The sequence below is a fragment of the Terrapene carolina genome, unplaced genomic scaffold (genome assembly GCF_002925995.2).
Source record: "Terrapene carolina triunguis isolate 2854851 unplaced genomic scaffold, T_m_triunguis-2.0 Scaffold212, whole genome shotgun sequence".
In the NCBI taxonomy this organism is placed as follows: domain Eukaryota; kingdom Metazoa; phylum Chordata; order Testudines; family Emydidae; genus Terrapene; species Terrapene triunguis.
This window is the reverse complement of record NW_020664563.1, coordinates 12,773,700-12,799,348: the sequence shown is the minus strand read 5'-3', so window position 1 is coordinate 12,799,348 and position 25,649 is coordinate 12,773,700. Positions and strand designations below refer to the sequence as shown.

General features: G+C 43.2%; 1 protein-coding gene across 2 annotated transcripts in view; it reads left to right on the top strand.

Moving 5' to 3' along the window:
* Positions 1-1,377: 1,377 nt before the first annotated feature.
* The window catches only part of ACBD6 (acyl-CoA binding domain containing 6), a 57,176-nt gene continuing 32,904 nt past the window's right edge, over positions 1,378-25,649 (top strand). For both annotated transcript variants that reach the window (XM_029912455.1, XM_029912456.1), the window contains exons 1-3: positions 1,378-1,687; positions 12,471-12,535; positions 12,944-13,040. In XM_029912455.1, coding sequence (XP_029768315.1) covers positions 1,502-1,687; positions 12,471-12,535; positions 12,944-13,040 — 348 coding nt within the window. In that variant the 5' untranslated portion in view covers positions 1,378-1,501. The remainder of the gene's footprint in view (positions 1,688-12,470; positions 12,536-12,943; positions 13,041-25,649) is intronic.

Genomic DNA, 25,649 nt, shown 5'->3' with positions numbered 1-25,649 from the left:
ACATCCTCTCTCCTCGAGGCTCTCCAGAGATCATACACTGGACTGCTTCTTGTCCCACTCAAACATGCATGAGTGTTTGTCAAATATTATCAACAGTGTCAGATTAACTCAGTGTAGAGCCCTATTTATTTAGCTAGGTTTTTAAGGAAAAGCATCTCATGATAAATCCCTAAATCTTCTTTAAATTGACTAGCTCAGCATTTCTAGAAATAGTACCACTTTTGTGTGAGAAGCCACCTGTTTGTGTAAAGTGGCTTCTTACAGTCAGTCCTTAAGTAGTAATTGGGCTCTTGGTGCACCCTAGATCGCATCACACAGCATTTCTAGATTGCAGTATCACATTACATAGTTGACTAGAATGTTTTGGCAGATTCTTCCTTTTTCGTGTATTTGTGATGGAAAAATTAGCACGGAATGTTCTAGAAAAACCTTCGTGAATAGTCATGTACTGGAGGTGTCACCTCAAGGGCTAAGAGGATATTGAAGTCTCAAGAGTACCAGCTGTGCTAATGGGTGGTTGTGGTTATGTAGGTACATGTGCACTAGGAAGCCACCAATTTGTTTCACAATTGTATTTCTGATCCATGCTCTTGTTGGTGTCACTAGGCATCACCGTAGGTAACTCGGGGGGGGGGGTGGAAGACCACGAGAGTTGATGAAGCCCTCCCGCTCTAGGCCAAAGTGAACCAAAGCCCCTCCATATTAAACTTTACTAACCTCACAGGCCAGCAGCTGGAAAGCGGTAGTGATAAGGGGAACCTACATGCTTCTAGCTGAAGGACAAAATAACTTGCAGAGGGGAACATTGCGAACAAGCTACACAGCCAAGGTCGTTTAATGTAACTACTACAGGGGGAGGAAGGGGGGGAGGTAGGGAAGGAAGAAAAGAATAAAAAGGGAAAAACTGCTTGTATCAGCCCGCTTGATTTGAGACATGCTGGTCTCCTAGTCCCTATTCAGAGCTCTTGAATAAACTTTGTCTGCTTCTCCACCCCCTGTGTTCATTGGCGCGAAGCACAGGGAGCAACGAACCCCGCTGTTGCCCCCCTCAGGCCCTCTGTGCGGCAACACTCTGACCGTGACCGTTTGGTCCCTGCTGTGACCTCAGCCCCTGCACGCCCTGACTGGGACCGCTAGTAGACTCGTGCTGAGGGGGGAGCCCCAGAGGGTCCCAAGCAGGCTCCTGCCCCGACCCGCGGGCACTCTTCCGTATCCCAGAGGACGAGCAGCAGCCCCCACCCTGGGCCCTCAGCGCCTCCCGAGCCCCCGCCCTCCCGCACGCAGGGGCAGGGACTGGGACTCCCCGCGCGGCGGAACCTCCCTCTTGGTGGCCGCGTTTCCGCCCGCGCCGGTAGCAGCGCTGCACCGCGTCCCTGGAGAGGCTCGCCCTGGCCCGGGACCCCAGCTGCGCCCAGTTACCGGCAGGGGCGGGCCGCCGCGGGAGGGGACGGAGCGGCCGACGGACAGCGATGCAGTGAGGGAGGGGGCGGCCGGGTTGGCCATGGCTTCCCCGTTCCCGGCCGGCAACAGCGGCGGGGAGCCGAGCTCCGGGGAGGAGTCGGCCGGGCCGGAGGAGGAGGCCCGGGCGCTGGCGGAGCAGTTCGAGCGGGCGGCCGAGCGACTGCCGGGGCTGATGCAGGCGGCCAGTAGGGAGCAGCTCCTCTACCTGTACGCCAGGTACAAGCAGGTAAGGGCCGGGCTGGGGTGGTGCCTCCCCCCTTCTAGCGCCTCCCTCACGGTTCGCCGCCTCTGTCCAGCGCCGGGCACGCTGAGGCAGGGCCTATTAAGCGCTCCCACGCCTGCGCAGGTGCAGCGCCAGCACTCTTGGCCATTGCACCGCGACTGTCCCAAGATTGTGGGTCCTGCCTAAAGCCCAGCAGCCCCGTGGCTCTGAGGGAATCTCACCCTTCCTTAGAAAGGTCTCAAGCCTTGTGCTTGCAGAGAGAAGTTGGGAAACGGGATCCCAGGGCGCCCTAAAGGCCCTGGAGCTGGAAAGTAAAGGACAAGGATTCTTGTGCATTTATTTATTTTAAAATCTTCTCCTTATAAAGAAATATTGTAGGGTTTTGTTGTTGTTTTGTTTGTGGGGGAGGCCTGACTCATGACTGTTCAATGCTTGGCGTTGATACTGCTGCCTATGCATGGCTCTGGGTGGTATTTCAACCTTTGTCCAGTCTGGTGGGGGCCATGTGTTAGCTGTCACTTCGGGCTGGATGTAGTGTGAGGTGGAGATCAGCCACCATCAATTGATGGCAGAACACAAGTTAGCTTTTGTTACTTTAGGACCCTTGTATCTGTGAAGAACCCTCTGAAGTTAATGGAGCTCCATGTGAAAGCAAGGGTCCACTCATGCGGATCCTACTGCAGGACTGGGGCCTTTGAATGAAAGAGCAGTGGCAGTGCTAACTCTTCCACAGCAACATTTCTCAAGTGATTTTGGGAATTACCTGTAAGGATAGGAGGGTATTTCCATGTTCAACCAGACCACGTATTGAAACCGACAACGTGGAAGGAGAGTGCCAACTGAGACAGTAGTTTTATAACAGATGTCTCTCTATCATGACCTAAATTAAGACCCCCTTCTCATTGCAGATTACGCAGCAGATGATAGACTTTCCATCACCTGCATCAGATTTAAGGCACTGATTTAGGCCCCGATCAGGCTTAGCTTTAAGCACATAAGTAGTCCATTGAAGAGCTAGCTGGTCACGTGTTGCTTCGTCTTTTCTGTGTTTTCTGCTGCTTCTACAGGTGTCCAACCTTTGGACTGTAAAAGGAGCTGAAAATGAGGAGGGACTGCTAACCTAGCTGTCTCTATTTGGGACTACTGCTGTGTTAGAGGATGAAAGGAGCTGCTCTCTGGAGCCTCCAGTGTGACTGGAACTGCCAGTCACCAGCAGGAGATGAGTGTCCAGCAGTGAAGGGATCAGATAGTGTGCTCAAAAAGAAGACCGGATAGTTGGGTAGCCTGTCCAAGACAGCAGGAGACAAGCACTGGGAATCTTGTGGAGAGGTTAAGGAGTTGATGATCAGATGGCAGAGAATCATGAAGGGAACATGAGAAGATAGAACAGAACAGATTGGAATGTGAGATGAAATGAAGAGTATAAGTAGACAATGATTTTTTTTTTTTTTTTTTTTTTTTTAGGGCAAATGCTTACTGCATTAGAAATAACTAAAAATACCTACTATTGCACTTCCATGTAAATAGTTGCTGTTGTTACCATGTTGATGCTATCCAACTGTGGATATAGTCCTGCCTGTGTAAACATTTAACAAACCCTGGAGGGTCCAGAAGGGTTCTGTTGCTCACAATGTAGGCTTCTCATACTATCTTAAGTGTTTCCTAGCTCCACTGGGTCGTAAAGGGAATACAATACAGTATATCAGCTTTATGGTTGCATTGACATCTGATATTGGGCTCCAGGGGATTTCCTCATTGCCAGTTGTGAGATGAGAAATGAGGAGCTTAATGTTGTTTAGCTTGAAATTATTAGGAGGAAATTCTTCAGAAATTGTTTTTACAAACCTTCGATTTGTTCCAAGCAAAAGGGAGCTGCTAACTGCATTGAGTCACCACATGTTTCAATAGCTGAGGTTTTAGACTGCTGGCAGAGAGGTGTGTGCGATGCTTTTGACTGCTCCTATAGAGTAACAACATAATCTGGTGTGTCTTGTTGACTGTATGCATTAACAGTATCATTTTTGGGATGTCGTGTACACAACTAATTACAGAACAAATATACTTTTAAAAAAAAAATCTTGTAAGTGTCTTGCCTCCAGAGTCCAGGATGTTTGTAGGCAAGGCTTCCACTCTGTTCTTATCTCATCCTCCTGTGCTTAGTACTAATGCACATGCTCAACCTTATAGAAGACTCTGTGTTTCGCATTGCCTAGAAACAGTGGGACTGGTTAAGGACAGAGCCTACATTTTGCAGATGTGGGCATCACTGCAGTTAAAGTCAGAGGGAGTCTTGCAAGCGCAAGCTGCTGCAGGATAAGGCCCTGTTAACTTTGGTTTTTTTGGTCTGGCATTTTGTGATTTAAGACAAAACTGTGGTACTTAACGCAACCTCTTTCTAGTCACAGAAGTCATATCAATATGCATAATAGGCTGCTAATGTATTATCCAGTGGACAGTAGTATTACACCTCTACCCCGATATAACGCTGTTCTCGGGAGCCAAAAAATCTTACCGCGTTATATCGAACTTGCTTTGATCCACCGGAGTGTGCAGCCCCGCCCCCCTCGGAGCACTGCTTTACCGCGTTATATCCAAATTTGTGTTCTATCGGGGCGCGTTATACCGGGGTAGAGGTGTACTTGTGTGCAAAAGGTGCTGACTTAGATCTGTCTGCTGTCCCTGATTTGACATCCTTGTCTGTCCTCAAGTCAATATTTCTTCTCACCAAAGGCTTTGATTTTAAGAGGCAACACCACCATAAAAGAGATGACAGTAACAGCTGAGTTCTCTGTTAAAATACTGTACATTATTTATCTAAAACTATTTAGATATATAAACTTTCTCCTGGAGTTTTACTACCTTTTATTGGAGGCAGTTTCAGATTTTTATTAATTTTATCTGCAATTTTGTTTGTGTCTCAGAAGCTTGAGAATAAGGGAGCTGTTCAGTTGTTGGCCCTAGTGAGAGAATATTGCCAGGGCCTGTTAGGGCTGAAGTTCAGTAAGAGAGGAAGAATGGTACGGTGGGTAAAGGTGCTAGCCTAGGACTCTGGAGACCTGGTGTCAGATCTCTGCTCTGCCACAGACTTCCTATGTGACCTTGGGCAAGTCATTTAGTCTCTCTGTGCCTCAGTTCCCCAGCAGTAAAATTGGTGTTGTGAGGATAAATGCATTAAAGATTGTGAGGTGCTCAGGCACTACAGTAATGGGGGCCATATAAGTATCCAAAGTAGAAATAGAATAACTAGTTGACAAGAGTCCAGTGCCTCATGAGTAAGGCTATGTTTTAGTCATGGGTATTTTTAGTAAAAGTCACAGACAGGTCACGGGCAGTAAACAAAAATTCATGGCCATCACCTATCCATGACTTTTACTAAAAATACCACTGAATAAAACTTATGGGGGGGACTGCCCGGGACCCCAAAGGTGCAGGGGGAGGGTGTCCAGGCTGCTTGGAGGGGGAGCAGACTCCCACTGGTGCTGGGGGCGGGGAAGGGAGGGTTGGCTGGGCCAGCAGGCTCCCTACCTGGCTCCGCGTCCTCTCGCCCCCCACCCCCGCAGCAGAAGAGTTTGGGTGTGGGAGGGGGTAGGGGTTTGGGGCACGGGATGGGGTGAGGCAGGCTCTGGGTGGCGCTTACCTGGGAGGCTCCCTGGAAGCAGCGACATCCCCCCCCTCGCTCAGCTCCTAGGTGGAGGCTAGGCCAGGCAGCTATGCACGCTGCCTCCGCCTGCAGGCACTATCCCTGCAGCTCCCATTGGTCACGGTTCCTGGCCAATGGGAGCTGTGAAGCCAGCACTCTAGGTGGAGGCAGCATGCAGTGCTGCCTGGCCACACCTCCGTCAAGCAGCTGAGCGAGGGGGATGTTGCAGCTTCTGAGGAGCCCTCCAGGTAAACGCCGCCCAGAGCCCGCCTCACCCCGTCCGGTGCCCCAACCCCCTGCCCCTCTCACGCCCAAATTCTGCTGCTGGGGAGCAGGGGCATGGTGGCCCGAGACTGCCCCAGCAGTGGCCTGTGCGCTATCCCTGTCCCTGAGCCAGGTGCACTGGCCGCTGCAGAAGTCATGGAGGTCATGGAAATTCACGGAATCCGTGACTTCCATGACCTCCATGACAGACTCGCAGCCTTACTCATGAGTGATCAGACTCAATAAAAGAGCTGCAGTATTTGAAGAAGGCTCTCCTGATATCTATTTAAATGATGGGGTGATCAGACAAAATTCAAGTATTAAAATCCTGCACTTGTAGCAAAACAGGGCTCACACTGATGGGTGCAGGAAATGCATAATCCTGTGTTTTATATGTGCCTTTTCCATGTGATGATTTTTCAGGGACACTAGAAGATGATTAAACCACAAGTTTGTACTGAAAATAGATTTTTTTTTTTTTTTTGGCTTACAGTTTACTGTAGTACTACTGTTGTGCTGGGTCTGAGTCAATATGAGTGACATTATTCTCTCTGATCTAATGGAGAACACCATGTCACCTCCTGATCCCGCCCTGGCATTCAGGGCTTAGGACCCTTACTAATTGGCAGGTGAAGCTGATGCTTCTCCTGACCATCCCAGTACTTGCTAATTTGCAACCCTCACTGATCTGAATTTAGGCCCACCCCACTAGTTAGTGCAGATTAGTGAGGCTTTTCTTCAGCTGCCCTTTCAGTGCAGGACAAACTACGTGAAGGAATTCCATTTCTGCCTAGGAAATTGTGTTCACTAGGTCAGCTGATTGCATACAGATGGTCCCAGTATGGTTCAAGTCTACATTCAAAGCTGTACTATCAAATTCTGGAGCTAGGGTCCAAGTTTGACTTGCCTAAAAGAATTTATGATTTGGTGGGAAATAACCTGCAGTCCGGTTATCAGTTGCTTTACAATCTACTTCAGTTGAGTAATGTAAAGAAAACAAATCACAGACCATGATTGTTTGACACGAACTGGAGCTTCTCAAGCTTTTTCATGGCATGGACTATAGCTTAATAGAGATTCTCATGGATCCCTCCCCTCCCATTCAAAATTGCATGGATCATCTCCCCATGATTTATGATCACATAACATCGCTATGGCAAGAACAAAAATTGCTTGCATTGAAAAGTGATATTAGGGAAGTATTTAATGTATTCGGGCTGTCTTTTAATGCAGTTTATCAACTTGAAACAAGGAGAGCCCAGCACCAAGTGATCAGTCAGCCCTCCATGGACAACAGTATAGGAATCTCTGACTTGAAATAATATTTGGAGCTCATGTCTTTCTGCTAGCTTTGTAGAAAAAGCTTTCTTAGCTTTCAGCTGTAGGGACAAGAGGGCTGAATCTTTCACAAATGTTTTTCTCCCAATTATTTGTCAGGAATTCAAGTTAAACATTCTAACTAAAAATCCTTCCATTCTCGACTGCTCCAGTTTCAGTCTTATGTAATGTCAGAATCCCATTAGTTTTCCAATTTTTCAGGGAGTTGCACAGCAAAATGTGAGAAGTAAAGAGCTGATATTTTTAATGTAAAAAATCAAGCAGTGCCGTCTTCCTCCTCACCCCCCCCCCTTTATTTTTGGACAAAACTCTTGTAAGCCAACTTAATATATCATAAAAAAGCAGAAAGGGCAAAACCATATTTATTTTTCTTTTGCAGATAATTTTGAAGTATTGTTCCTATATCTGTGTTGGCATCAGTAGTGCTGATGCTATTGCACAGCAGGGAGGAAAACAATGAATGCCAAATTTAAAGAGGGGAAACTATTTTCAGGTTTTGAAGAGGATCTTAGAAAATAATTATTTTCTATTAGGAAAAGTACGTAACTTTCTCTCAGAGTTGTTGGCTGTTTTGTGTGCAATTGGGATATTGGGCTAGAGAATGGCCAGGTTGGGGTGTTCTATTTTGACGGTAGATCATATTCCATTTATATTTTTCAGTTTGTAAAAATGTACTCCGTGTCTCAGAGTGCAAGAGAATATGTTTTAAACACAATCTAAATCACAGTCTGTATAAGATAGGGCTGACAACAGTTAAATGAAATTATATACAACTCCCCATCAGGCAAAAATCTGTTTTAACAAAGTACCTTGATCTGAAGGCCAGCTGAGAAACCCTGTGATTCAAACTGGTGACATTTACCATGAAATAATAAAACAAATATTTTAGAAAACTTTTCCTTTTTTTTAAACCCCGTTCCCTTTCTGTAAAAATCTAAATAAAATTACCGCAACTTCCACATCTAAGTTTTTTTTTAAAAAGAGGCATGATTGATGATTGCAGATGCAGCATAAAACAACCTTTTAAGGTGAGGAATCATTAGCTGATCAAGCAGTTTAATTGGCTGAGCAGCAAGTGTTTTATAATAGTTTGATGGTTGCAGCTTGATTTTGCTTGACTAGCAACATCTGACTAACAGGTTGTCATGATCTCCGAAAACGGAGTGCCCTTGTTTACTCTATCAGGTTCATTTAAACATCCCAATCCTTCCCATGTTTCGTTTATGCTGGATTTTGCCCTGCATTAGGGAGATTTACTATAACAGTTGCTTTCAAGGGGATTATTCCTGTTTGCATCAGTACGGCTACTCTGGCTTGGCCTCTGGTGTAGAAGTATGCCTTAGCTGGGAATCTGAGTTTGTGATATAGTCATTTATGAGCGATTAAAGAGTGGCTTTTTAATTGGAGTCCTGAAATGTTTGGTTACCAATGCAGGAACGTTTAAAAAAAAAAAAAGTGATTAAGTCCACGTTTCATTTTATGTAAATCCATTGTTCATCAAAATGATGTTTAACCTATGTGAAAATTCCTTGTTTGTATGCAGACACCAATAATAAGAGAGGTGGGCATCAACGTTCTCCTGATCTTTGGTGTCTTTATCCTCTAATGATAGGGTCTGTAAATCCAAATGTAATATTAATGGGTACATGTAAATTAATTACAGAGGCATAGACCAACATGTCTTTTGTTTACTACCTGCCATTCCTTATTCTATGCTCCCTGGTTCCTCTCAGGAAAAATTCTGCTTTTAACTTCTCCTGGACTAGGGCTCAAAGAATTTGTGCCTGTCAGTCTCTCTTCCTCACCCAGACTGTGATCCTGTAGTTGCTCCATGCATGGATCTCCTGTTACCTTCAGTGTGAGCTCTGGAAGTGGACCAGCCAGTGTCCCAGGCTGGAATAAGTTTTGGGAAATGCACCGTATTCCCTTTGTAGGTGACCCTATTACTGAAAGGCAGCTGTTAGACTTTAGTCAAATAAAGGAAAGGAACTGCAAGTCTTCCTCAGCATTCCTTATAGCTATGAATTAGGGCTGTCAAGCGATTAAAAAATTTATCGCGATTAATCGCGCTGTTAAACAATAATAGAATCCCATTTATTTAAATATTTTTGGATGTTCTATACATTTTCAAATGTATTGATTTCATTTATAACACAATACAAAGTGCACAGTGTTCACTTTATATTTATTTTTGATTACAAGTATTTGCACTGTAAAACCCCTCAAAAGAAATAGTATTTTTCAGTTCACCTAATACAAGTACTGTAGTGCAATCTCTTTATAATGAGAGTTGAATTTACGAATGTAGAATGTACAAAAAAAAACTGCATTCAAAAATAAAACAGTCTAAAACTTTAGAGTCTACAAGTCCATTCAGTCCCACTTCTTGTTCAGCCAATCGCTCAGACAAACAAATTTGGTTACATTTGCAGGAGATGCTGCTGCCCGCTTCTTATATACACTGTCACCTGAAAGTGAGAACAGGCATTTGCATGGCACTGTTGTAGCCGGCGTCACAAGATATTTACATGTTAGATGCGCTAAAAATTCATATGTCCCTTCATGCTTCAGCTACCATTCCAGAAGACATGCATCCATGCTGGTGATGGGTTCTGCTTGATAACAATCCAAAGCAGTGCGGACCGACGCATGTTCATTTTCATCATCTGAGTCAGATGCCACCAGCAGACGGTTGACTTTCTCTTTTGGTGGTTTGGGTTCTATAGTTTCCGCATCAGAATGTTGCTCTTTTGAAAACATGCTCCACACCTTGCCCCTCTCAGATTTTGGAAGGCACTTCACATTCTTAAATCTTGGGTCGAGTGCTGCAGCTATCTTTAGAAATCTCACTTGGTACCTTCTTTGTGTTTTGTCAAATCTGCAGCCAAAGTGTTCTTAAAATGAACATGTGCTGAGTCATCATCTGAGACTACTATAACATAAAATATATGGCAGAATGTGGGTGAAACAGAGCCGGAGACGTACAATTCTCTCCAAAGGCGTTCAGTCACAAATTTAATTAACACATTATTTTTTTAATGAACATCATCAGCATGGAAGCATGTCTTCTGGAATGGTGGCATGAAGGGTCATACGAATGTTTAGCATATCTGGCACGTAAATACCTTGCAAAGCCGGCTACAAAAGTCCCATGCCAACACCTGTTCTCACTTTCTGGTGACATTGTAAATAAGAAGTAGGCAGCATTGTCTCCCGTAAATATAAGCAAACTTGTTTGTCTTAGCGAATGGCTGAACAAGAAGTAGGACTGAGTGGACTTGTAGGCTCTAAAGTTTTGCACTGGTTGTTTTTGAGTGCAGTTATGTAACACACAAAAAAAATCTACATTTGTAAGTTGCACTTTCACGATAAAGAGATTGCACTACAGTATTTGTAAGAGGTAAATTGAAAAATACTGTATCATTTTTACAGTGCAAGTATTTGTAATAAAAATAATAATAAAGTGAGCAGTGTACACTTCGTACTCTGTGTTGTAATTGAAATCAATATATTTGAAAATGTAGAAAAACCTCCAAAATATTTAATAAATTTCAATTGGTATTCTATTGTTTAACAGTGCGATTAAAACTGTGATTAATCACGATTAATTTTTTTGAGTTAATTGTGATTAATTGACAGCCCTACTATGAATACACCTTCATGTGGAAAAATATCCTGAGTCTGTGGGTATGTCTACACTGGAAACTTCAAAGCACTGCTGCGGGAACGCTCCCACGGCAGCGCTTTGAAGTGCAAGTGTGGTCGGGCGCGAGCGCTGGGAGAGAGCTCTCCCAGTGCTCCTAATCCCCTCGTGGAGGTGGATTACCAGCTCCGAGCACTGGGAGTGCGGCTCCCAGCACTTGGAGCCTGTCTACACTAGTGCTTTAAAGCGCTCAGACTTGCTGTTCTCAAGGGGGTGATTTCACACCCCTGAGCCCGCAAGTTAGAGTGCTATAAAATGTAAGTGTATACAAGCCCTCAGTCTCATTTACACTAAGGCCTCTTTACACCACTCTGCTATTGTTAAAGGGACATTAAATGTAATTGATGGCCACTACAAAACCCCCTTTATGCTACCATATCAGTTTAAAAGGGTCTTTATGTAAATGAGACTCAGGCCTTCTGTGTCTACATGTGGATTCCACTACAACCCCTCTAGAATATGTTATCACTATCTCATCTCTTTCAGGATTGTTTATTCACTTACCACTCCTAACTCATATTCCTTCCATGAACTGCAGTTCATTAACACTTCCTATACCTCTATTCTCTAGACTCCTTTTTTTCTCTTGCCTCACTCTCCTGTAATGAATCCTTTGTTTCTAGCTACAACTCCATCCTCTACTCCACAATTTACTACTTTTCCTCTTTCTGACCAACTGGACCATCCAAACCACCTCCAACCTTGACTCGCTTCCCATTTCTGGTGTATCTGCTCTGGCTGCCATGCTCCTAGATGCTTCTGGAGGAAATCCAGAGATCATATGGACTCCACTCAAGTTTGCCATCTTTGTATTCAGCATGGCTATCAAAGGCAATTAAACATAGCCCACTTATTTAGTCTTTGTGCAGAAGGAGGTGAATTTCATCCTTAATGAATAATCATAATATGTGGTTTAGCTGTGTACCTACATTCCCTAATATCAAAGGGATTTTTCTTTAGTCTTGTTGGAGGATGAGCTATACAGATGGGTAATATACATTGTTGGCGATCCCTCAAGGATGATTTCTTTCACAGGTTATATTTTTCATGGGTCCTTTGGTAACTAAAGAGTCCGATTCTTGATCCACAGGCTCGTTGGCAGACATTGCAGGTGGTGTTGGAAGACCGGGTTGGGTCGTGATTGCTGCGTGACTGCAGGGCGGGTGCAAGGATGTTTCGTGCCCTAGGCGAAACGTCCACCTTGTCCCCCCCCCCCCTTACTTGCTGCAGACGGCCCTCCCCTTGCCCCCCTGATCCAGCTCCCTCCGCCTAAATGCCATCGACGACCGGGGTGGCCGAAGATCCGGTCGCCGCTGAAGGACCCGAAATGCCGCCCCCCAAATGCTAATGCCCTAGGTGACCGGCTAGGTTGCCTAATGGGTTGCACCGGCCCACCGTGACTGTTGTCTTTCCTTTCTTTTGTGGCGTTTTTCTGCCACCAGGACAAGGAAGGCGATTTTCCTCAAAGTTGGACCTTCCTTCTCTGACAAGTCTTCGAGTGAAAATCACTCTGCAGCATCACCTGCTGGGTAATACCTGCAGAAGAAATTATCTGCATATCAGAATTCCATCTCTGTATCCTGTACAGAAAATAACAAAGGCCAATACGCCAATAGCTGTGTGAGACTGTTAAAATAAAAACATTTGGAGTTGAGAGGTTTGCCGGGGAGATATGAAGCTAATAACTGTCAATCAGACAGGAGTATAAATTTGCTCTGAAATCAAGAGGTGTAATAAATCTGGATATTTGCTGCTATGAACTGGCTAACAAATTATAATGATAAATTAAACTTTATCCCTCTCTACCATTCATTGTAACAAAGGAAATTTTTCTTCTTTAGGTCAAATTTGGAAACTGTAACACTCCAAAGCCCAGTTTCTTTGATTTTGAAGGAAAGCAGAAATGGTAAGAGGAAATCCTTGCAATTCTTAAAATAAAATAAAACCAGAAATTGTTATTTTTGGTCACATCTTTTAGATTGCTTGAACTAGAATCTTACTTTGCATGTATCTCTTTCTTAATGATTAAAATAATCCTTTAGGGAATTCTTAAAATGGTGGTGGTGTTCTGTTAATTTACTGTTGTATTGGTTTAATCAGCAACAAATAAATATGAGTGGGTGAAGGAGTTTCTTTTTAAGCCTGACTAGAGGATTGATGGCTTCAAAATTGGGTAAAAGATGTCTTTCCTTTTCCCAGAAGTATGAAGGTAGGCTTGCGTTAGGCCTGATCACTGTTTCATTGGTGACAATGAGTAAGAGGCAGATGTATCAGTTCTATGAGTGGGCCATTTATGTTTTTCTCTGTATCCCAGGGAAGCATGGAAAGCGCTGGGAGATTCAAGTCCCCACCAGGCTATGCAAGAATACATTGCCACAGTGAAGAAACTGGATCCCAGTTGGAATCCTCAGGTAGGATAAATGGAAATAAATGACATGCAGAAATCAATTAAACACATTTTTATTGCACAGCTGAATATTTGCATCAGATCTTCATCTAAAAGAGCTCCAGGAAAATTTAATTCACTGCACAGGAAACCTAACTTCTTAGACAGAGTAGTTTTAAATAGTATTTTAGCCATCAGGTTTATTACTTTATCAGATATTTAAGGGTTTCATAGTCTCTCTGGTGTATGGGCATTGTCTCCTTTTAAGAGGACCATTTTTTTAACAGGTATCTCTTAACTGGGCACCATCATAGCATCAAAATACAGTAGTCTTTACAGCAGGGGTGGGCAAACTTTTTGGCCTGAGGGCCACATCGGGGTGCCAAAACTGTATGGAGGGCTGGGTGTAGTGTATTAAATTGCTCCCCGTAGGAATGTGCTACTTATGGTGTAGTACTTACGGCTGCCAGTCCTGGTACTCTGAGCGGCATGGTAATGGAGCGGGGGGTTGGATAAGGAGCAGGGAGTCCTGGATAGGTGTGGGAGTCCCGGGGGGCCTGACGGGGCGGGGGTATGGATAGGGGGCAGGGCAGTCAGGGGACAGGGGGATTGGATAGGGGGTGGTGGGGTCCCGGGGGGGAGGTTAGGGGCAGGGGGTCCCGGGGACAAGGAGCAGGGGAGTTGGATATGTTGGGTAGGGTGACCAGGTGTCCCGCTTTTATAGGGACAGTCCTGATTTTTGGGTCTTTTTCTTATATAGGCTCCTATTACCCCCCCCCCCCCCATCCCGATTTTTCACACTTGCTGTCTGGTCACCCTAGGGTCGGGGGTTCTGAGGGGGGCAGTCAAGGGGTGGGAAGTGGGAGGGAGCGGATGGGGGAGGGGGCCAGGCTTTTGGGGAGGCACAGCCTTCCCTACCCAGGTGTAGTGTATTAAATTGCTCCCTGTAGGAATGTGCTACTTACGGTGTACTACTTACAGCTGCCAGTCCTGGTGCTCCGAAAGTAGCACATTCCCATGGGGAGCAATTTAATACGCTACACCTGGCGGCTCTCACTGCCCTGCTGCCCAGAGCGCTGGCAGCACGGCGAGCTGAGGCTGTGGGGGAGGGGCCGGGGACTAGCCTTCCCGACTGGGAGCTCAAGGGCTGAGCAGGATGGTCCCACGGGTCGTAGTTTGCCCACCTCTGCTTTACAGGGTGTTTGACTTAGAATTACAAGGAACTGTGGAATGTCTACATCCTTTTTATACACCTTTTAAAAATACCTACTTCAGGCATGTTGATTTTATGATGGTAGAAAATTTGTGGTTTTGTTGCTCCTCCACCTTAGGAAAGAGAGTTCTTGTCTGAGCACAAGACTTGGAACCAAGAACTTGAGTTCTAATTCTGGTTTTGATGCCTCCTGTGGCTTTAGGGTAGATGTGGAACTTCTGTGGCTCAGCTTCCCCATCTGTAAAATAGGGATGCTAATGCTCCTCTGTCTCAGAAGCGTGCTGTGAGAATTAGTTAATATTTGCAAAGTGTCTGGAGGATGAAAAGCATTATAGAGCATCTCTAGAAAAATAACTCTGGACTGTACAATCCCATTAGCATACAAAAGTCAAAGTGATTTGCCATGCTTTACCTTACATAAAATCTTGTCCAATCTAAAACATCCATGCAAAATAAGGAAAAAATCCAATAAATATTGATCAGTTAAAAGCCTGAATGAACAAAAACACCTTGCAGCTCAAGTATTATTCATAAAGTAGGGGGGGAAACCCTTTCTATATCCTTATGGATGCAATCGCTGTAATGTAGCTTCTGTTGATAAATAGAAATCTTCCCATTGAAATGTCATGGAGTGTGGCATGCTCATCCTCTGTTGGTGGCTAGTTCTGATTTGTATGGTAGTTCTCTGCAGCAAGAATCTAGGACATGAATTCAAGAATCGACTGTGTTTTTCAAAATGTCTAAAAGAATCGAACCACGCAGTAAATGAAGGAGCTGGAATTCTGACACTTTTTCCTGGCAAAGAATGAGTGCATCTGAGCATGATTACTCCCCCCAGTATCCTGCGCTGCACATAGCTATCCTCTTCACTCCTCAGTGGAAGGTGGATAAGCAGAAACCAGCATATGTTCTGGTCACACTGATACAGCTGTTGGAGGTACTTTCATTGATTGCAATATCTATGAGGTGAAGAATTTAAAGGGCACCATCCTAAGCGCTAGACTTAAAAATGGACCTGTCTTGATTGTGCCAGTTCAGAGCTCTTTCCTTGAGGAGTCAGTCATGACATTTTCTTTCAAAATTAATTTTTAAAAAAGCATATGAATTCAGTACTGGGAAAGGGTGTTGAATGGATATCCCTGGAGACTGAACTCCACTATTCACATAGAGAGCAGGCATTGTCACCCATCCAGCCCATTGACCAGGAAAGGGAGTTCCGTCACCAACCTCATTTAGGCCTTGGTGCCTCTGGGACTGCTAATAAGTGGTAGTGATTTTTGCATTGTGGATCCTTGTCTGCTGGGAACTGAATTGAATAACAACAAAGCCCCATAGTATACTAGTGTGACATTTTTTAAATTGTATTTGTAAATGTTGTGTGACTTTGAGAGTCCTGTCAGGAGAGAAACCGGCTCAGTCTGTATAGAGGTTCAAAGCATTAGTGCACAGGCTTGTTTACTGTGAGTTTCACACTCATCCATGCCTCCTTCTTTTTCCTGCTTTTCTTTTTTATTTTATGTTTTCAGTCATAGAAATGTTTGAAGGGTTTGGGGAGCAATGATAGACTCTGAAAGGGGGCCACTCTTAAGGCAGGTAGGGCCCAAATTGTCTTACCTTGCCAGTTTCATCTAGGAGTGAATGCCTGTCTCTAGCAGATTTTAGTATCCTTACAGCTCTGAAACCACAAAAGGGAGGCTATATGGATTTCCTTTTCAATAGGTGTTTTGCCCTAACATTTCAGCAGATCTAAGTGTTTTAGATCGTCACATATGTAACTGAATTTCTTTCTCAAAACTTTAAAGATAATAAGCATTTTCTGTTTGCTTTCAGAACTCCCAAGTATAATGATAATGATAATGAAAATGACGTAGGGATAATAATGTAAGGCTTTCTGTCTTGATGTGCATTCCCCATAGCTTAGACCCTGAATTTCATATCCTGATTGTATCCCTTGCCTTGAAACTGCCTGTGAGTGAGCCAGAAATCAGTTGAACAAGGTAGGAAGGCTCTGTGTTGGAGGAAGGTGGTCAAAAATAGAATGGGGAAGAGGAGAAAGTTGCTACATTCTGCAGCATTTGTGCAGGGAAAGGGTGTTAAGAGGGAGAGAATTATTAATTAGTACGTTAAACAGCAACCTCTTGTCCCCATGTGTAGTGAAGTGAGACTCACCCGTGTGGCACCTCCTGCTGGTTATCCTGGGAATTAGCTCAATTTCAGCCCAGATCATCCTCTGCTGGCTGGCGGCTCACCTGCCTCAGGCCCCATATCCCGCCCGAACCCCGGTGCCCTTTACCTCAGGGTTCTGCCCCTGCAGTACCCCCTGTGACAGACCCAGACCAGAGGGGTACAGGAGTCTGGTAGAGGGCAAATATACTGGTCACTGGATGAGTAGTTTTCTGTTCCCTGAGTGACCAGAGCAGGGGCTGCACTAGAGTAATCAGGAACCTGCTAGAACCAGTTAAGGCAGGCAGGCTAATTAGGACACCTGGAGCCAATTAAGAAGAAGCTGCTAGAATCAATTAAGGCAGGCTAATCAGGGCACCTGGGCACCTTCAGTTTGTGGGGCGAGTGTGAGGAGCTGGGAGCAAGAGGCACAAGGAGCTGAGAGTGAGAGGGTGTGCTGCTGGAGGACTGAGGAGCACCAGCGTTATCAGACACCAGGAGGAAGGTCCTGTGGTGAGAATAGGGAAGGTGTTTGGAGGAGGCCATGGGGAAGTAGCCCAGGGAGTTGTAGCTGTCATGCAGCTGTTACAGGAGGCACTATAGACAGCTGCAGTCCACAGGGCCCTGGGCTGGAACCCGGAGTAGAGTGCGGGCCCGGGTTCCCCCCAAACCTCCCAATTGACCTGGACTGTGGGTTCTCCCAGAAGGGAAGGTCTCTGGGCTGTTCCCCAACCCACATGGTGAATCTTTGAGGCAAGAAAATCCGCCAATAAGCGCAGGACCCACCAAGATAGAGGAGGAACTTTATCACACCCCGCTCTGGATCTCCCCTCCCAGGGGAACCCCCATCCTCTAAACCCACCTTGCTTCAGTGGCTACTGCCAGTCATCATCTAGCTCCTGCTCACTGGGGCAGACTGTAGTCTGTAAACCACTCATCATTGGCAAGGGAGAGTTTGGACCTGCTGCCTCTGCCTAACCCTGGGCTGCACCTTTGCAACCCTGGTACCTGTTTTGGCCTTTAGCAAGGCCCGCAGCCTGGGGAATTTGCCAGGCTGGAGTTCCCCAGCTCTGCTAGTCTTTCCCGAGCCCTGTACCCTGAGCTCCCAGGCAGCCAGGTCCTTCTCTCCCAAGCGCTAGAGAGATACTGACCCAGCTCCTGGCTCAGAGCCCTTTTATAGGGCCAGCTGTCTCCTAATTGGGTGTGGCCCCAGCTGTGGCTGCCTTCCCAATCAGCCTATTCTTATTGGCTCTCAGCCCCAGCCCTCTCCAAGAGCTGGCTTTTAACCCTTTCAGGGCGGGAGTGGGGTGACTGCCCTGCTACACCATGACAGTTTCCATTAATTGTCTATTGTTTAACCAAGTTAGTAATGGTATACAGGAGAACCAGACCTCCCCTTCTCTCATCTCTCTGATGCTTATCTCATGCCAGCTATACTCTGATTTTGTTGCACCAGGTCCACCTTCCTGCAGCCACAAGAGGGAGCTCTGTTCATTATAATAACTAAGGTATATTTAAAAAGAACAGGAGTACTTGTGGCACCTTTGAGACTAATGAATTTATTTGAGCATAAAGGTGATAAAATAATAAAGTCATTATAGTCTTCAAATTTTAAATTTAATTTTAAAAAAAGATTTGTGTGTACAGTACTAGGTGCTTAGTCACTGTCTCTTTCCTCCTTACATGATCAGCTGGTAGGCCAGGTTTCTTAGTTTTTTTTCCATTATAAGTAGCTGGTGAACAAGAAACAATAATTGTGTGTGTCTGATGGGCTTTGTTGAGAGAAAATATAGGGTCTCTTATTAGGAATATGAAAAGTTTAGCTGTTCAAGATGGATTAAATTTGCCAGCATTTTTTTTTTTTTAAATAGAGAGCGCTATCAGGTTTTAAACTTCCCTTCAGAGTCCATTTCACAGCATAATATGTTTCATTATCAGAAAGCTTTTCAGATGTTCATATATATTTTCCCTTTAAAATTTCATAAAAACATTTTAAAAATGTGTTAACCTTTGTTCTCAGGGGTTTTATGATGCCATCACAAAAATTCCTCTCAGATTTAAAACTCAAAGCTTGTTTTAAAATAATAAAAAAAATACAGTAGAGGAATTCAGAGATTCTGCAGTCCCCAGTTACACAATGGTATGGGGTGGAGTATGGAGGAGTGACAGAGGGGTCCCTTTTGTGCCAGTCTAGTCAATTATATTGTGTACATATCTTTAATTGACTAGGATTTATAAGGCATTATTTATTCCCTGCAAATCTGCAATTCATAGAGGTACAGACCACAGTCTGTGTGCCATTGCACACAAGCGAAGTTACGGTGCGTTCTGGGTTATTGCTTCTCATACCAAGATGAATATCAGCACACTAAATGCTTGGCACACAGTTCATGCAATAAAAATAAATAACAATGTAAACAACTCCACTTCTTTTAGCTCTTTCTTCAATTCAGACCTTCCATTTACTTCCTTTGGCTGAAACTTTGGCACTTTGTGACTCTAAATTCTCCTTCTTCCCGTTCTTATGTTGCAAATCTGCCTGTTGCCATCACTGCAGCTCTTCCCACATACAGCATAGACAGTTCCATCTTTGCTAAATCCTCCTGCAAGCCTTTCTTTCTTCTTGCCTCTACTATTTAAGCCTTTCTGTGTGACCTCAAGTCTCCAGCAGGTCCAGAACACTGCTGCATGCCTCTTACTTGCAACAGGAAGCATGATCACCTCTCCCTCTTTGCAGGATCTGTTTCTGAACTGAAAGTAGTATTTATCTGGCTTGGGTTTTGCAACATGGAAATGAAACATTTGAAGGGGAAATGTAAAGACCCAGAGAAACATAAAACACATTTGCCCTTGTAGTGGAGACCTTCCACTTGACCACCCGTATTGCCATTTTTTTACATCACTTGTGGTTTACTAGCTTGTGAATAAAATTTTCCCCGTAATGCAAAACTTAGAATTCCTCCTGTGTAATAAGGAATAAAGTCATCAAAGCCCAGGGCAATGTCTGCACACTGATCAGGCAAAGCAAGAAGATAGCTCTTGGTTCCAGAGGGGGCCCAAGATTCCCAAATCTTGGTGAAACTAGATTAGTATCCCCCTTTCTGAGCCCTCCTGGGTCTTGAAATTCCAATGCTGAGATTTTGAGGGAATAAATGTACATGTATATTCAAACTGCTGGTCTATGCTGTTTTTAAACTCTTTCAGTGCACTCTATGATGACTGACGTCAATAAAGCACTACTAGTGCTGTATTATTAGTGAGCAAGTGCAGAGCACAGAATTGAAAGCAGCCACCAGAGGATCACTGAAGAGAATAAACAACCCTTCTGATAAAAACAGAGCAAGCCTGAAAGCAAATGAAGTTGAAGGAATAACATATTGTTGCTACAGGCACAGAGTAGACCTGTAAAACAGAGAACTTGTATGGAATGAATGTTAATTTGGTTGAACTCTGTTTCTCCAGAATGGGCTGCAGAGGGCAGTATTTCATAACACAGCAGCCAACTACTAGAGTGTTCATGGGTTTGAATGTGTTCCTGTCACTATTCAAATAGCCTTTCTTCACCACATTTGAAATGTTATTTTTCACTTGCTTGTACCTAAAACGTGTGTGAGAGAGAATTCACAATTCAAGGATACTGTGAAAGTCTGGAGAATCTGTTTCTTAACCACAAAAAAATGGGCTACACTGTGAATCTAGATACTGCAGGTGGAGCTGGATATTATTGATGTAATCTCAGGAAATATTCTGGTAACAAATGATACAGCTTGTTTTAAATTGATTTGTTTCATATTTATTAGATGTTGGTCCGAACCATAATTCCAGCCCCAAACTTAGGGTACGTCTTCACTACCCGCCGTATCGGCGGGTAGCAATCGATTTATCCGGGATCGATAAGATGCGATATATCGATCCCCGAACGCACTCACTGTCGACTCCGGAACTCCACCACACCGAGCGGCGGTAGCGCAGTCGACGGGGGAGCCGCGGCCGTCAATCCCGCGCCGTGTGGACCCCAGGTAATTCGATCCAAGATACTTCAACTTCAGCTACGCAAATAGTTAAGTCTCTTGGATCGATTCCGCCCCCCCACACCAGTGTAGACCAGCCCTTAGAACCTCTATAATGACCCAAACCAAAACTCTGTATCTAAACATTCCAAAACTTGGGGTTTGAAATCCAGACCTGAGTTTTATAAAACTTGGTTTTGGTGCTCAAATTTGGCCTGTTAGAAGAGATTTGAGCAACAAATTCTGACTGAGTTTCAGATTTAAGATTTTTATATTGGGCACCTGTCTAACATTTTATTAACAAATGCGTAAATCAGGCTAATGTTGTTATCCTTCTGAATCTGCAAATTTGTAACTTGGTATCCAAGTAGAGAGAACTTCTGTATTGGAAGAATTTAAGTAAATAACTTAAGTAAATTTTATTGAAAAAGCTGTGGCCCATAAACAGTATCAGAGCACCCATCATGCCTTCCCAGTGTGTGTCTCACTCAAACAGATGTCACCTTCTTAATCTGGCCAAGCAGCCACAGTTTGCAGTCAGGAGTGAGAAGCAGAGTGGTTTGGGAAGGATTACAATGGGGGTGGGGAGAGTAGGGGAAAGATGTGTTGGGTCTGTGCCTAATGTGAAAATACCATTGATTACATTCCTCTTATATGTTTATTTTGCTGCGATGTGAGTATCTCTGTTTATGGTTTACCCTCCAACAGGAAAAACTAGGTCCCTTCTGTAAACTAAGCTACTTCTAGCATTCCATGCATGTAAAGCCTTTGGAAAATAACAAGTCTGCTTTTTTTTTATTATTATTTATTTATTTTTTAAATTAATGATCCAATTGAAATGTCAGAATTAGGTCTGACACCCTTTGGTTAGCTCACCTCTTTATGCCTTGTTGTTGTGGCACATATAATTGTATATGTGGGGTTCCCCTGTAACTCAGATCCCTGCAAATCCTTAATTAAGGATGGAGTTTCAGATGCAGTTCTGAACTGCTTGGATTTTGTTTTTTAGTTTGTTAGCTCCTTGTTTTTAATTGACTTTTTTATGGTAATACCTGCTTTTGTATTTTTACCTGAAAATTAAATCAATAGTTCATAAAATATCAAAATCTATTAGTGAGGTGTTGCAAAAACACATACACTATCGCTAGGAAAATACATAATAGCTGCCTTTTAAAGTTAAATAACTCATATTAATGCTAAAACCCCTCTAAAAACTGACTGTAATTTTTAAAAGTTTGCTTTAATTGGTAACTGGGGGTGGAGGTGAGAGGAAGCACCAGAAACTACCAAAAAACTTACTATATTCACCATCCTGTATGATCTCATTTTTAGCCATCTTGTAAGATATGTTTTAAATTTACATCTGAACTGATACGTGGCAAATTTCATCCCAATGTAAATTAAAATGGCTGATTTATGAATCCTTCAAAAGCAGTGTTTATAATGGAATATAGCAGCTAACTCGCAAATGTGGTGTTATAACTGGTACTGCAGTGCCAGCCCACATCAGACTTCATAGTGCTGGCTGTTTGACAAACTGATTCATGTTTAGGATTTTGCTCCCATTCTCCAGTGTTCAGGCAGATTTTCAGACTGGTATTTTTGTGGTTCAGCACCATGAATCCATTTGGTTGGATTATCTGCTGCAAGGCCCAAGACTTTAATATACAGTGTTATTCTCCACCCTCACTATTTGTATGCCAGCTGGAAGAGGAGTGTTCATATCTCTGGTAGTTAAGGAAGAATGTTTCGAGAGAGAGAGAGAGAGAGAGAGTGTGTGTGTGTGATTAGAGGAGTAAATCAAGGCTTCATCTTATAGGAATCTACAAAGTGCACAAGATAGGGCTGAAATAAAGGGGGAGATCCTCACAATAGACCTCCCAGTTAATGTGCAGCAGCTCTTTGTCAGCACACAGTTTTAGAACATTAGTAGACGTTATACTAACGTTTCAGCTGGTGGGATGGAGATCTCATGACCTCCTGCAGCTACAGATTCGGTAACATTATGTGAGCTGGCCCTGCCCAGTGAGGAAGATGTCCATGGTTATTTTAGAATCCTAGCTGTGAAGTTAGTTCCTTTTGGTTGTAAGTATGTGTTACTACAGATACTCCTGAAAATACTTTTCTTGGTGTTAGAGCAGTGTTTCTGGAGTGATTTGTAGGAGACCAAAAGAACTGTAATGTTGAATATGACCCATTTTGTTTTACCAAATTGAGAACAACACAGTTCATTAGCTATACAGGTTAAGAATTTATGGACCTTTTACAATTTGACTGAAAATGTATTTTTAAAAAATCAACTCCTACATCATTAATAAGAGAACAGTCCATTCATACTGTTTCATAAGGCAACATAATACCACTTCACAAGTACTAGCTACTCACAACACCTGTGCAAGGAAGGGAGGTAAGTTATCATGCCCATCTTAGTGATTGGGAAAGTAAGGGAGATGCCACACAAAAGGAGCCCATGTTATCCCCAAGGTATTAGGCTGTTACACTAATGAAGGGTTCATATTGCTAAAGACTGAGGCACTGGTACTGCTGCAGGATCCCTGTATAACCTACTGGTGACTAAAATGCTAAATGTCTGATTTCAGCAATTGGCCAGAAATGTAACAGCTCCTGTGAAGATGAACCTTATAACAGGAATGTCTGAAATTACTTCATAGTTTTTAACTAATCCTTCCAGGTCTGAATAATTAAAAAAACCCTTAACTTTTTGTAAGTTCTGCTCATAAACAAAGCCACTCATGGATACCATCAGTTGTCTGACTGGACCTTTCTTCATATATGTAACTGCATTTTGTTTATAATTTTCATTATGCTAAAAGGGTTAGTTTAAACCTCCACTCCTTTCATTATGTAGGAAGTATAATGTTACCCACGTGAATTTAATTTAATTTAAAGTTTAATGGTACAGTCTATAGCTTTTTAACTTACATGTCTTGAGAACATCCCTTTTTAAAACAAATTGTCTTCTGTCATATGCATGCTAGTTTTAAAATAAACTAACACAGATTAGTGGCCACTTAATAATGGACAACAAAAGTCTTAATCCACTACTGTGAATGTAGTGATGTACCAATAAATGGAAGAGTTTAAACAAAACAAAAAAAAATAGAATGGTTTGTCTTTTATTTTCTTTGTCTCTGTAACACTGTCAATGGGAAACAATCTGGCAATTATCCTTCATGAACCTGTAATCTAAGATGGAGATATCTAAGGTGCAGTACCTGGGGCTGAATATGCTTTGTTCTAGCAAGTAGAAATATTGTCGTATGCTGTGAATCCGGGTGGATTTGATTTAAATAAAAAAATCATGATTTAAATCACTAGTTAGAAAGACTCTATTTAATCATGGTTTCCTACATAAAAGTGCATTCTTGTTGGTTGTTATAATCTTAATACATATTCTTCACAACTCAGAAATAGATTTAGGTTTCATTTTTAGAAGGTACACACTATACTTTTTTAAACAGTGATTTATTTTGAAAACTTTTCAGATTAGTTTTACTGCTATATCAGAAAATGAATGATTGTTTGGTTATTTCATTTACCCAAGGTAATTGAAGCAGATATTTATGAAATCATTGGGAGGTGAACCATCTCCAATTCAACAGGTTAATCATTAATATTTGGAGGGTTTTCTTGCCATGCTGTATTAGGAGGAGAACATCACCAGACAGACATTTAAATTGTTTTATTTAACTAAAACAACTATAAGATTTTTTTCTTCAACAGCAAACACATAATATTTTAACAAAACAAGCATATGTCTCTCGCTTCTCACATTTATCTCCAGACTTCTTCTCCTTGTCTAGACCTATTCTGCCCCCAACAATCTTCTATTAATTGAACTTCTTGAAACATTGCACTTTTAGAGAGAAGTAAGGGATTGACTCTGTGTACACAAATTTGCAGAGGGACAATAGAGTTGAGATGTGTTATTTCTCACCTTTATTTATTTATTTATTTATTTATTTATTTTAAAACATTTTGCTGTTAACCTCTGGAGACACAAATCCACAGTTTGAGAACTGCAAAACTAAGCATCTCTGTTGGTATCTTCTAGACTGAGCACTGAGTCCCATTGGGTAGATAGAAAGATTAACCTAAATAATCTATACAGAAGCCTGTGGCACCCCATAAGATTAGGTCCCTAATCTATGAACTACTGGAACTCATTTACAAATATTTTCTTAAACATTACATAAATATATTGTCTCATACTATAGAATTGGAATTTATAATCCCTATTCCATTATGAAATATCTTTGAGCTATAATGATCTTAATTAAAACTCAAAAATCCGATTTAATTAAAAAAATCTGATTTTTTTGATTTAAAAAAAAAATCATTGATTTTTATCCACCCTGCCATGAATGCTGTATTTGTGGGGCTGTCAGCAGTGTTGTTCTAGGTGGCTTTCCTTTCCTGCAGCAGGCAGACATACTGACAAATGGTTGACAATTCTTGTCACTAGAACCACAATTTACAATGAAGCATAGAAACAAAATGCTAGACTTGGAGTAGGAGTTCTTGCTTCTCTGAAGTCTGGTTCTAACCCCAAACTCCATATGGACAAGAGGACTTAAATGATGAGGTAGTGTCTTATACAGTAAATATATACAAAACCAGAATTGGTTAGAGTATATTGCATGAATTTGTGGGCTGTTTTGTGTTGTCTTTTATTTTATGTCTTGTGGCAAATTGCCAGCACTATTATGATGGGTCCCGCGCTTTCTCCTCTTGTGGGGGTTCAGGGCGCTGTTTCTCACCCCTGAAATGGGCTATCAACTGTCCCACTAGTGTCCCAGAAAAGGGGAGTGGAGAGGGAGGGACCCGGGCCTACCCTCTACTCTGGGTCCCAGCCCAGAGGCCCTAAGAATAGTGGCGAACCACTTGAACTAGCGATTCCTTCCCCTGGGCTACTTCCCTCTCCGGCCCTTCAGCTTGTGGGGCTTCCTGCCCTCTCTCCGCTTGGGCCAAGTTTCTCCCAACCCCTTGTGCCTGTAGAGTCCCTCTGCTCTGCACAAGCCGGGTTTCCCTTTACCTAGGGTCTTGGTCTTCTGGCCCACCACAGCACTTCTCCAAATTGCTCTCCGCTCCAACACCAAACCACTCTACTTCAACTCCTCCAACTGTCTTGATTGAAGCAGGGGGGTTTTATCAGGTGACTGGCTTCAGGTGCTCTAATTGGCTTAATTGGTTTCAGGTGCTCTAATTAATCTGTAGCAGCCTCTCT